Raw genomic sequence first — 13,273 nt, 5'->3', positions numbered from 1 at the left:
CTGCTCCGAATTGAGGTAATATTAATTAGAAGCATCATTTCATTTATATCAATTATTGAGCAGAAACAATTAGTTTCCCATTTCATGGGGGTGGTAAAGTTCAGTCATTGCGCCGCATTGTTTTGCCCAACACACGTCATCCGAAAAAGTGGCAGATTTTCCTAATGCTCTTTTCTGAACTGTTTCGTCATGCCTACCTTCCTATTTGGTTCCGCATTTGGTGGGGGAGGACGAAATTTAACCCCTTCGTTTTCGCGTGGCCTGCCAGCAAAACGATTCTCTCCTGATCAGGACTGTGGTTGTTTGTGCATGGGAGAGTTTGTTGAAGGGTTAATAAATTTTTTGGTTGTTTAACATTTCATAAGCTCTCGGGGCCGATGTTGAGCTGATGTTGTTGATGTAGCGTTCTATTGTCATGCGATGATGATGTTTATGAATATATTTAACGAGGCGTTAAATATGTTTACCCTTTGTCGGCAAACAAAACCGAATGTGCCCTTTTCACCCCTTTTTCAGATGAGTAGAGCCACGAATGCAAGCAAAAGCCCAGGGATAATGCTAATGAAAATCTCACCAACCTCTCATTTGACCGACTAGTTTGTAAGCTGTGGTATAATCTTCAGAAATAATTTAAGCGGAATTGCGAAGGTATCAGAGTCTGAATATCGCCCGCAATACCATCAGCCTTCAGCGCTTTTTCGATGGTTTGGTACTAAAAATTATCGAAAACTCTACGAATAGGGTAACGGACTTATTTTGGACCGGGTACATATTTTGGACCACCTTGCAGCTTTTTTCTAATCTTTCTCTGAAAATCATGCTTATCATGAAAATTTTGAACAAATATCGTTAAAGCTATTTCTTATGAATCTAATCACATCTTAGTTTCAATTTAAATAAACTGATAAGTGATAGAAAATTGAAAACAAAGTTTTGATTTCTGACAGGTGGACCAAATCAAGCCCGTTTCAAGAGGACGTGCCATTATTGGAGTCAACTTTGAAGAAGTTTTCTGCCTAGCTGTGATGAATTTAACAACTACAAACATGTTTACAGCTATGATAAAACACATGAAAACTAGTTAGCAAGCTTGAAGAACCAGAAAAACTTGTTTTTATCGCAATTTGACCCATGTCGAAAATTGGTCCAACTTAATTCCTTAGGGTCTTATTTTGGACCACCCAACATAACCTGAGTATTTAACTCGCTGTTAAATGTTCATGAACGTAATAAAACGTTGTACGGCGATATGAAAAGAATTATGCACACTATTATAATCGCTTATTATAAATAAAATTTGAAATTTTGGCATTATTTTATTTAATCAACTCGCTAAAGCCCAAACCCGCCTTTAGAAGGGGTTCACTTCAATTGGCATAAAACCAAGTCAATCATTGTTTTTACTTTCTTTTTGTGCACTTTTCTTCAAACCACGTTAATCTTACAATCTACATTAATGGCAACTGTTTGATAAGCAGTTGTCGAAAGCTACAGCTTAAGAACATGAGAATTGCTATTTTTTCAGCCCCAGTGGTTATGCAATCTATGAAAAAAAAACTGTTGAAGAATTTACTCCAACAATAATTTAATACCGTTGGACCAAAGGTTTTTCAAAAATAAAACTGAACTTTTGCGAATTTTTCAACAACAAAAATCTGGTTAAAGATGGTTAAAAAGATTGCATAATTCTCGCATATTTTTATCATTTTTGAATCTATGTATTCTACAGAACTGAAGCCAAACCAAATCCACTAAGGTTTTGGAAGTGAAAATGCATCAATTGATGTCGCGGAGTTGTTGATGTCAGACATTACTAACGTATCATTGGGTCGCCTGAAGGAGATTTGCGTTCCAAAAATTGGTCCTAAAGATACAAAAAACGAATTTCGTCGCGAATGCAGTGTGCTGTCGGAATTTTCAAAACATTTAAAACACATTATAAAACGGAGGATTTTTTCTGTTCTTACTATATTCTTATCGAAAAATTACAGTTTTAAAGCACAAGAAGTAGTAGAAAAACAGATGGTTGAAGTAGGGAATATTTAATAAACACAGGTACCTAAATAGAGATTGGGGGAAAATTAAAAAAAGTTAGTCCAAGAATTGATTAATGTGAACAAACAAAACTTGTCTACAAGCTTAAGAAAGGAAAAGATTAACTGAATTATTCTCATAATTGCGCCTCAAACGTTGTCATAAATAAAGCAAAATTTAGAATAAACACTTATTTAGTTTAAGGGTGGTCCAAAATAGGTCCAAAGGGTGGTCCAAAATAGAAACCTGGTGGTCCAAAATACCGACCAGAGTTATGATCGAAGAAACGAGTTTTTAGTCTCAAATCTTGTTACTTTGCAACAAACGACGATATGTTTCGATAGAAAAAGTCACGATCTTCGTAATGAATGGATAAAGCAGTCAAAAATTGTAGCATGTACATTTTTATTTCAGAAAATAGCATAGACACTTCCCAAAGCGGTCCAAAATAGGTCCGTTACCCTATTTCGCTTTATGAAAAAGTATTAAATAGTCGTTCAGAACATCCCAAACGTTGCGATTTTTTCGGTAGAATATCGTGATTCACTGATTTGAACGCAGCCGAAATATCAGTGAAAATGGTATCCATTTGTTTTCCACCATCCGTTTTTTATATGCAAATTCTTGTAAAAACTGTCAAATTCGTGATTACTGCGTTTAGGGAAAAATTCGTGCTGATTTTCGGAAATGCAGCTCCGACAGGCTGAGAAAATCCTCCAATACCTTCGAGCAGGTAGCTAGCGATGTGACACCACGGTAGTTGAGAATATTCTGCTTATCACCTTTTTCTGGATCGGCTGGAGACGTGACTATTCTATCATTTAGTTGGATACAGGAATCCTTCCGTTTTGAGTTCACAAATTTCAAGTTTTTCGGAATGCAGCGAAGCTCCCTTTGAGTACGTGCAACATAACAAAAACGGTTGTAACTGCAATATCTTCTCGTAGCATCGTTCGATTTAATTTTAGTGAAAGCTCACCTGAAGCTAGTGAATTTTCGAAGCAGTTACGAATGTAACTGTTTTAATTGCTTTACTGCCGCTCATAGCAAGTCCGTCCCATTTGCGTTTTTGTTGAAGTGAGAAAAACGGCATTGAAAAATCGTAAAAAGTCCAACGCTAATTCGGCACTTGTATGCGTTTTTTATCAAAGTAATCAACAGAATCTGTCACTGCTACGGCCAATGAAAGATTTTCGCTTTATAAGGATTATTTTTTTGTTTTGATTCTGTTGAAAATCATTTGCTGGGCCCTCATGACTGTGGGACCGACTTGCGATGATTTATGCCATATGGGACCGACTTGCGATCATTTGTTCAATGGGACAAAATTTCATGAGGTTTTTTTCGATGTTCATCAGAACAAAGTACTAAAAAAAAAGTTTTCTCTTGAAACAACAGATGAAACTAAAGTGTTTCCAGCGATAAACTGAAAAATGATGAAAACGCAAATGGGACGGACTTGCTATGAGCGGCAGTTTAGGTGCCCATTAATCCAGGGACGTCGAAGAGGATGATACCGATTTGTTAAAAACATCATCCGAAATTGAGCAAAATACTCTCACGGTAATTTGAACGTCAGTACAATTGAGGAAATCTGTCTAATCAATTTCAGAAAGGACTCGGTTCATTGTGTCAGAATCTGCGCATTTAATGTTGCGAGCTGATGTATCGAACGCATAACGCACATACATAACTGATGTTATTCAGGTAATAATCTTGTATGATTCAAATTCGTCAATATTTCCTCATTGCCAATTGCATGTATGTTTTTTCACTAAGGTTTTTTTTTACACAATGCCATTTGCACGATTCTTGTACACGGTTCTCGCGATTTTACATGGTTTCCGAGAGAAAATGTTCCAAGTCTAATTGTGGATTTCGTACTGGCCAAATAAACTGTATTAAATGCACTATAGTATATATCGTATACATATAAATCCTTCTCGAGAGAAAAGATCAAATTCAAAAATAACGACAAAAATTCAAATCCGGTTTTGACTGAAAACATGCTTCTAACATTTGACGGATTGAATGATACTTTGTGTGTGAATAGTTCTCACTCTCACGTAATTAAGGCACATGGCATACTAAGTTTTCTCAAAAAAGATCTAGACTTACATTTGAAAACGGTCAAACATTTCATGCCAATATTTTATGAACATTTTTAACTCTGAAATTAAAATTCCTACACAAATGTGGTCTACGGGAGAGTTTTGAAAAAATGATTAATATTAAGAAAAAAAAATGACAAAAAATGTTTTAAAATTCTACACTGAGAAAAATGCATTTTAAAAACTAATACTCGATTTCCCAAAAAAAAAAACCATCTCAGAATTTGATGAAACTGTTTTCTAAGCCGGGTAGTAATAATGCCTACAAGTCATTCATACATTGAACATGTGCATATTTAAGGGAAAAAAGATTTTCAAGTCCATACTGAAATAAAATATTTTTTTTAGTGGATAACTTTAATTCAAAACTAATAGTTTATCGCATTGGTAAATTTTTTTCCTACCTAACCTACCTAAGGGTCCAGCGCCGATTGACCGGCGCATAGGGCTGAGATAAAAGATCTCCACTGCTGGCGATCCGGAGCCAGCGTCTTCACTTGCTGCCAGCCAAGGTTCTCGTCAACTGTGCGGATTTCAGCGGCTAGACTTCGCCGCCACGAGCTTTTGGGCCTGCCTCTTCTTCGATGCCCATCTGGATTCCAGTCAAGCGCCTCTCTGCAAATCTCGTTTTCATCTCTTCGCAGCGTGTGCCCAATCCATCTCCACTTACGTTCCCGAATCTCGATTTCTAGCGCCTTTTGATGACACCGGCGATGAAGTTCAACGTTTGAGATCCAGTTGCCAGGCCACCAAGCGCGGATGATGTTCCGCAGGCACCGATTCACAAAAACTTGCAGTTTTCGCGTCGTCACCGCATATGTGCACCAAGTCTCACACCCGTACAGCAATACGGATTTGACGTTTGAGTTGAAGATTCGGATCTTAGTTCGTAGAGAGATCTGGCGTGACCGCCAGATGTTTCGGAGACTCGCAAACGCAAATCGGGCTTTTCTGATCCGGGTTTCGATGTCCTTCTTGGTACCACCATCAGGCGTAATCTGGCTACCAAGATACTGGAAGCACTCCACTGTCTCAACCTGTTGTCCAGCTACCACGAAATTGGAACGATTTTCTGTATTGATTTCCATCGACTTGGTCTTTCCGACATTGATTTTGAGACCTGCTGCCTTGGAGCTTTCGGTGAGGTCGTCGAGTTTGCTCTGCATGTCTTGTTGTGTTTGGGCGAGCAAAACAATATCGTCTGCCAGGTCAAGGTCGTTCAGTTGCTCCATGGTTGAAGGATTCCACGGCAATCCTCGGTTTGGTCTACAGTCAATCGATCCAGTCAAGATCTCATCCATTACGATGAGAAAAAGCAGCGGTGACAAAATACATCCTTGTCTCACTCCAGCAGTTACCGGGATTGGTTCGGACAAGACACCGTCGTGTAAGACCTTGCACGAAAATGCCTCGTACTGTGCTTCGATGAGATGGACTAGTTTCTCTGGGACCCCTCGTCGTCTAAGAGCAGCCCAGATGTTTTCGTGGTTCAGTCGGTCAAATGCTTTTTCGAAATCAACGAACACCAGCAGAAGAGAGTCCTGGAATTCGTTGATTTGTTCCAGTATTATTCGTAGCGTTGTGATGTGGTCCACACATGATCGTCCGGATCGGAATCCAGCTTGTTGCCGTCGGAGTGTAGCGTCGATTTTCTCCTGGATCCTGTTCAGGATCACTTTGCAGAGTACTTTAAGGGTTGTACAGATCAAAGTTATGCCACGCCAGTTACCGCACTCTGTTAGGTCTCCTTTCTTTGGGACCTTTACGAGGATACCCTGCATCCAGTCGGCCGGGAATGTTGCAGTATCCCAAATGTCAGCGAAAAGACGGTGCAACATTTGTGCTGACAAGGCAGGGTCGGCTTTGAGCATTTCAGCAGGAATGCAATCGATTCCAGGCGCTTTGTTGGATTTCATGTCCTTGATTGCCGCTTCTATTTCAGCCAGCGTGGGCGCTTCCGAGTTGACGCCATTAATGCGACTTACTGTGGGCGCCTCGAGCTGCGGGTTCTGTTGGCCATTGCTATTTGTAACTCGGAAAAGTTGATCAAAATGCTCAGTCCAACGCTTGAGCTGATCTGTTCGATCTGTCAGCAGCTGACCTGCTCGGTTTTTCAGCGGCATTCTTGCATTAGTCCTTGCACCACTAAGGCGGCGAGAAATATCATATAATAATCGGATATCTCCAATGGCGGCGGCTCTTTCTCCCTCTTCGGCTAGGGAGTTTGTCCAGGCTCTCTTGTCTCGTCTACAAGCTCGTTTAACTGCCTTTTCCAGCTCCGCATATCGTAAGCGGGCGGCTGCTTTGGCTGACCCGGTACATGCCTGCTCAATTCCGACTTTCGCCTTTCTCCGATCATCGATCATCCTCCAGGTTTCATCCGACATCCATTCACTTCGTCTTCCACAAACTTTACCGAGAGTACCATGGCTCGTCGTGATAAAGGCATTCTTGATTCCACACCACTGTTCTTCGACTGTTCCGTCTGTCGGCAGTTCCGAGGCTCGGGATTCTAGCTGTTCAACGTATGCCCTTTTCACCTCTGGATTCTCCAACCGGCGGACGTCGTATCGACACCCGACTTTCTCCTCGCGCCGTTGGACACGCGCAACCCTCAGTCGTATCTCGCCAAGGACGAGGTGATGGTCGGATGCAATGTCTGCGCTTCGTTTGTTGCGGACATCAAGAAGGCTCCTTCTCCATTTTCGACTGATGCAGATGTGGTCAATTTGATTTTCTGTTCGGCCATCTCGGGATACCCAAGTGACCTTATGTGCTGGTCGATGGGGGAAGAGCGATCCACCGATCACCATGTTGTTGTTGCCACAAAATTCTACAAACAGCTCTCCGTTTTCGCTCATCTGTCCTAGACCATGGCGCCCCATGATGCGCTCAAAGTCCTGATTATCGGAGCCAATCTTTGCGTTGAAGTCGCCTAAGTGGATTTGAATGTCACCCTTCGGAATTCTCTCAACCACGCTGTTCAATTGACTGTAAAACTGCTCTTTCTCCTGCAAATCGGCAACGTCAGTTGGCGCATAACACTGGACCATTGTAAGGTTTCTAACCCGTGTTCTGAATCTGGCTACGATTATTCTTTCGTTTATCGGTTCCCATCTTATGAGGGCCGCATGGGCCTGCGGGCTTAACAGGAAACCAACTCCTCGTTCCCGAGTAGCATGTTCTCCTCGTATGCCAGAGTAAAGCAGTACTTGCCCGGACTGTGTCTTGTGTTCTCCAGTGTTAGGCCAACGGACTTCGCTCAGTCCCAATATCTCTAGCTTGAGGCGGCTAGCTTCTCTAGCAAGTTGAGCCAGCTTTCCTGGCTGGGCAAGGGTCAAAACATTCCAAGTTCCAATTCTAGTCCGTGTTTTCATGCTAAAAGTCGTTGCCAAAGTTCCAATTCGGTTATTTCTTCTCTCAGTTTCTGTAACAATAAAACATTTCAGGAGCAGTAGGTTGTTAGCCTAAAGTCCCTATCCCGCGATGGGGCTGCCATCTTGGACTTAGCTGGCGGGAGCTGCATTTCATAAATTCAGCCGCTTGCTGCAAGACAGACGCTGTTTGAGCCGCCCCTGACCTGGAGAACAGACGCTCGGTTGTTGTTGCACGCCGCCCCTGACCTGGGGAACAGACGCGTGCGGCCACCTTCTCAGTCTGCATGCGACCAAAGCATCCACCGGGGTTGGGTACCCGATCTCCGCTTAGGTTACTCGCACCCCAGCCGGCACCGCGGGGAGGTAGAGATAGGAGTTGTGAATAAGAGGTGATATGACCACTATGGGGTCTCGTGTTGCACATTATCCACCGTTTACCAGCCGTAAATTTTTTTTCGAAAGAACATAAATATTTTAGATTACCAGAAGATTGTTTCTACAGTATATCTGATGTATATGTATCTATATATAAGTATATATCCTAGGATGATGAAACTGTGCAATGATTGTAATACGTTTCATAATCCTAGGATTGAAAGTAATATTTATTGCCTGCCTAAATACGAGAATTGACTTAGCTTTCGTTTTGCCAACATTTTGTTTTTGAATGTGCATACTACACTTATACATTATACCTAAATGCACTTGTTTGTATTTAATGACTACAAATGCTCAATTATAATAACAACTCGAAAAATTCAAACGTGGAAAAAAAGTTATTCGTGTTAACACTAAAACCGTCCACTCTGGTCACTGGTTGTACAAGAAGTGAAACATGAGACCGAATAAACATACAGGAATGGTAAATGAACTATGTTGCCATCATAGAATGAATTCTCTAGGATTACTATGATTCGTACCTTAATACAAAACTTAACAATTCGTAAACATTCATTATTATTGATCATACCTCTTTATCGCAGATTAAGTAGTTTAGGTGCCGTGCAGGCATCAATAAAAAAAAATCCTAAAGGGTATTCTAATTCTGAACATGACCCTAAATTTTTTTATTATTTGATAAGGCAACAAATTAAAATAAATGCATTCAAAAATTTTTAATATTATAATTATTGTCATTATTGGAAATAAAATGTTTGTGTAAACTCAAATCATCAAAATATTTTTATTGAGACTTAGTCAAACGCTCAATAAAGCTCGATCAAACGGAGACCCTTCCACCCAATCTAAAATTATTGCGATATGTTCCATGTTAGTTCTTATTTTTAAATATGTCCAGAATCAATAGATTACTATAATGATCTGCTTCTAATTGACTTTTATCATTATACACCCAAAAAATTTGTTTTTCGTTTCTCATAAAAAAGCATAAACAAGTATTTTTTAGAAAAAAAACTTTTTTCCTTTAAGAGTGCTCTCTTTGCGATGCTCAGAAGAATTGTAGACCATATTATTTCCCACCACAAAAAAAATCATCGAATTCTGAGATGGCAATTTTTTTTAATCGACTTTAAGTTTTTTGTGTTAATTTTTTACAGTGTAGGATTTCCATCTACATTTACCATCAATTATAACAATCAAAGCTCTCATTTCTTCGAAATCAGTACAATCAATTCAACGAAGCAGTTTCTAAATTAAAGGATGGATCTACACTGAAAAAAAAACCATGATTTAAAAAAAAAATCACGAAAAAAGTTTTGTAAGAAAAAAATTTTTCTCTGTGCATATTTTGCTAAAAATGCAATGGACTTCTTGTAGGCCTTGTTATTACGCGGCTTAGAAAAAAATCAACTTGAGTTTTAGTTTTATGCATTTTTCTTAGTGTAACAGTGGAAACAATATTTTTTGTTATAAAAATTAAATCATTTTTCCAAAACTCTCTCATGAACGACATTTGTGAATTAATTGTTATTTATTAATTTTATTTAACGACCGTTTAACAGCTTAGGTCATTCTGGTGGAATTGTAATTTTCGAGTTGAAAATGTTTATAAAACTTTTGCCTGAAAAGTTTGACCCTTTTTAAATGTTAGTCTGGATCATTTTTGATCTAAGTAAGATCTTTATGCCCACAAAGTTTCATTGAATTCTTAGAGGTAGCACCGATTATGTCTAACGGATAGGCTGACGCGAGTCTTGTTTTGGTATGCCAGGCGTACTGGGTTCGATTCCCGCTAGCGGCAAGAAAACTTTTGGGTTCGAACCCCACAGGTAAGATGTGTTTCCTCATATAACTGACTAGGTAGGGTAACGGACTTATTTTGGACCATAGGACCTATTTTGGACCATCTTGTCTAGCTCTCTTATAAAGCAACATATCATGGAATTTTTTAGCGGATATAGTTGAATACCGGGCACTTAATGTTGTGTACTATTTTTTTTCATTATCAGTTGCTTCATAAGAGAGCTACATAAGGTGGTACAAAATAGGTCTCCTGGTCCAAAATAAGTCCGTTACCCTATATAATAAGAATGTTCATTCAGTTGCCAGCTGGCCAGGTACATACACGGATGCCGGAATACTAGTAATTAAACTAGCCCACCTGATTAACTCGTTCTTCCAAAATATACCTTACATCAACACAATACATTCACTCCATAACAGTTCATACGAAGCCATGGGATTCGGGTATAGTGTACGCGTTGCATTGGAGATTTGTCGAACTTAATTATCTAAAGAATTCACGTGAATACATATCTAGGCAGAAACTGCGGTGAATCCGTGCACCCATGGTGGATAACATAAGTTTCATTGTATTCTGAGAGGGTTATGCCAACTTCGTGCCGATTTGGCTTGAAATCCTCCATTTTGAACATGAAGCGATTCTGAACTCTACAGGCCGTATTTGTCCCTGGCCTATTTTCTCCTCCTTTAAGAGACAACCTCAATGATTTAGAATACACAGAAATTTGAGTTAAATGGTTAAGTAGTTTCGGGATTAATCGCCTCGTACGACATAGACCAGTATTACAGTGGCAGTTTTGTTCATGCTGTTGTCACACAGCAATTTGCTTGATTTTAGACTGAATTCAAGAGCTCCTTATTTAAGGGTCCAGATTTCCCGGGCTTATCCGGGTTTATTCAACGAACCGCAAAAAAAAAACAAATTGTGTTGTAATTTTTGTTTATGCGTTAAAAACGAAATTTTTTGAACAAGTTTAATAAAAATAACCATGAAAGGTTTAATGGAACCCTAAAATACAATTTGAAATCTGCTGATATGTTTTGATGAAAAAAAAAAAATAATTCAAGTTTTTTTTGTCTGGCTGTTTGTTGAGTAATTCCTGGGTTTTGACCAAATTTGCCCGGATTTTTAGTCCACAATATTGAAATCAAATGCCCGGTTTTCGCCGGGTTTCCAGATGAAATAGCCCAGATTGGCCCGGCCCGGGTACGTGCTGAAAAAGTCTGGCAACCTTAACCTTTTAAATAATATTTTTAAATCTCCCGAAAAATGTTTAAAACTAACCTTTAAGATCACATTCCAGATTCCGAGTTTCGTTCCACTGACCATAGCTACTCAGTAACCGCTTTCATCAAAACGAAATTTACGGCATATTTGAAAAAAATCCAGAACAAAAAATTTATTCAACCAGTTGATCAACTTACCATCGCTGGGTTCCCGTTTGACAAGTTGTGGTGGAGTCGACAGTCGGTAACAGTAGGCGGCGGCAGCAGCCGGGTGAGCCGGGGATGTCGTCGCGAAATCAAAGAAGGCCGAACGCTCGTTCCGAAGTGCTTTACCTGGCGGTGCCAAAAATAGACGCAAGGAGAAAAAAAAACGGATGACATGAATGAGATAAAGAATCAATTTTCGGTGGTAAATCAATCTACTAGGTCGAAAATTAAACTTCCTTTTTAAGGATAGAAGAAAAGTTGCTGCTGGGGTGTGCTCATATTTTCCCTTTTTGTATGGTTGAGGGAAGAGTGGGGCATGAGCGATGTCACCGACGTATGTCTCGAGCGTTCTTCGTTCCGAACTCCCGCTGTGAGGTTGTTTTAAAGTTGTGATTGGAAGTAATCGTCTTGCAAAGAAGTGACTTTTCATTCTTAAGAAGTTTGCTTTGTTGTTCGATTTAACATGCAACCTTGAGTTCCTCGCAATGTTGTTTGGGACCGATGATGTGCACTGTGGGAAATATTTATTAACATCAGCAGTCAAGCCTTCCACTTGTTTAACATAAACGCGTGTCCTCTTGCAGAAAAAATGAAGCCATCTTTAAAACTACGATATTAAGGCCCGAGGGAAATGTTGCTAAATATTGCCCGATCAGAGTATATTAATGTTTTATACAAATATTGACGATTCGTATCAACTGATGACTTTTTTCATGCCTGGTCGCTACACGAACATGGCGAGCGAGAGTTTATAAAAATCAAACATTATCTTGCACCCACCCGCAGCATCCCCTATTTGGGTGAAACGTTAGCTTACAAATATTGACACTACAGGAAGCTGGCAAAATTTGTATGCTTGTTCTTGTAGGTAGGTATAGATACAGACGAACGCTGCTGATACAGTCGTTTGGTTATTCTTTTTCCAGTTGCTAGGTATCCCTAGGTATATTTAGTGTTTGAAAATGTATCTATTCCAAATCGTTCGTTGGAAGCAAATATTTTTTGGATGAGTACAGCTTTCATTTTTGAGGGGATTTTATCTCCAACCATATTGTTCTAACTAGATGTATGATTAGCTGAGACGAACATAGAAAATACATGGTCTTGGAATCATGGAATCATGGAAAGTCTTAAAATATTGTAGACCTTGTGATTTAATTTCAAAACTATATGGTAATTAAATTGTTATTAAAAAACTTACTGGAATGTCTTAGTCCATAGCTATCACAACTTTCCGTATCCAGGATGCCTTCGTGTGAGGCCACAGCAGCAGCAGCCGTCCAGAGATCCCTGGGATGTGGATGATGATGATGATGGTGATGGGAGTTCAGGCGATACTCGGTACCCAGACGGTATTCGGAGTAATAATCTGAAATTTATAAAAAAATTAGGAATCTTACAGATAAATATTTTTTATGAACTAAAAAAATTAGGATTAAGGTACATTTGCTCCGCAGTTGAAACAAATTCTAGGTTTTAGATTGTATCTTAAGTATAATAAACTAGCTGACCCGGTAAACTTCGTTTTACCTTCTTAAAAATAAATCGTAAAAACTGTTTTATTTCCTCTACACGTCCTTAACTGCATCGTGCTCTCGAAAAGATTCTTATGGAAATCGTAACAAATAAAGTTGAATTTGTATTGGGACCACCTCCATAAAAAGTGAGATCCTTGAAACTATTATAAATACAAACCATCTCTGACCCAAAAAACCCTCGGATACCAAATTTCACTTCATTCCGACCGACCATTCATACGTGATTTTGTTACAAAGAAAACGCCTCCATTTTTATATATAAGATGTGAAGAGATAATTTTGTATAGGGGCCCCCCTTTCATCAAAAATAAGATTCTTGAAACTATTATACAAACCATCTCTGACCCAAAAAACCCTCGGACATCAAATTTCACTTCATTCCGACCGACCACTCATACGTGATGTTGTTACAAAGAAAACGCCTCAATTTTTATATATAAGATGTGAAGAGATAATTTTGTAAGGGGACCCCCCTTTCATAAAAAGTGAGATTCTTGAAACTATTATACAAACCATCTCTGACCCAAAAAACCCTCGGATACCAAATTTCACTCCATTCCGGCCGACCACTCATACG

The 13,273-nt window shown here is 39.4% G+C and overlaps 1 protein-coding gene across 1 annotated transcript in view; it reads right to left on the bottom strand.

Moving 5' to 3' along the window:
- The window catches only part of LOC129749578 (ETV5-related protein Ets96B), a 54,754-nt gene that overhangs the window by 17,434 nt on the left and 24,047 nt on the right, over window positions 1–13,273 (bottom strand). The window contains exons 3-4 of the mRNA XM_055744605.1: window positions 12,360–12,527; window positions 11,150–11,284 (exon numbers count right to left, since the gene is read on the bottom strand). Of these exons, the coding sequence (XP_055600580.1) occupies window positions 11,150–11,284; window positions 12,360–12,527 (303 nt within the window). The remainder of the gene's footprint in view (window positions 1–11,149; window positions 11,285–12,359; window positions 12,528–13,273) is intronic.

This window comes from Uranotaenia lowii, chromosome 2, assembly GCF_029784155.1.
Source record: "Uranotaenia lowii strain MFRU-FL chromosome 2, ASM2978415v1, whole genome shotgun sequence".
Lineage (NCBI taxonomy): Eukaryota > Metazoa > Arthropoda > Insecta > Diptera > Culicidae > Uranotaenia > Uranotaenia lowii.
Note: the sequence above shows the minus strand (reverse complement) of the source record. Positions and strands in the feature narration are given on the sequence as shown.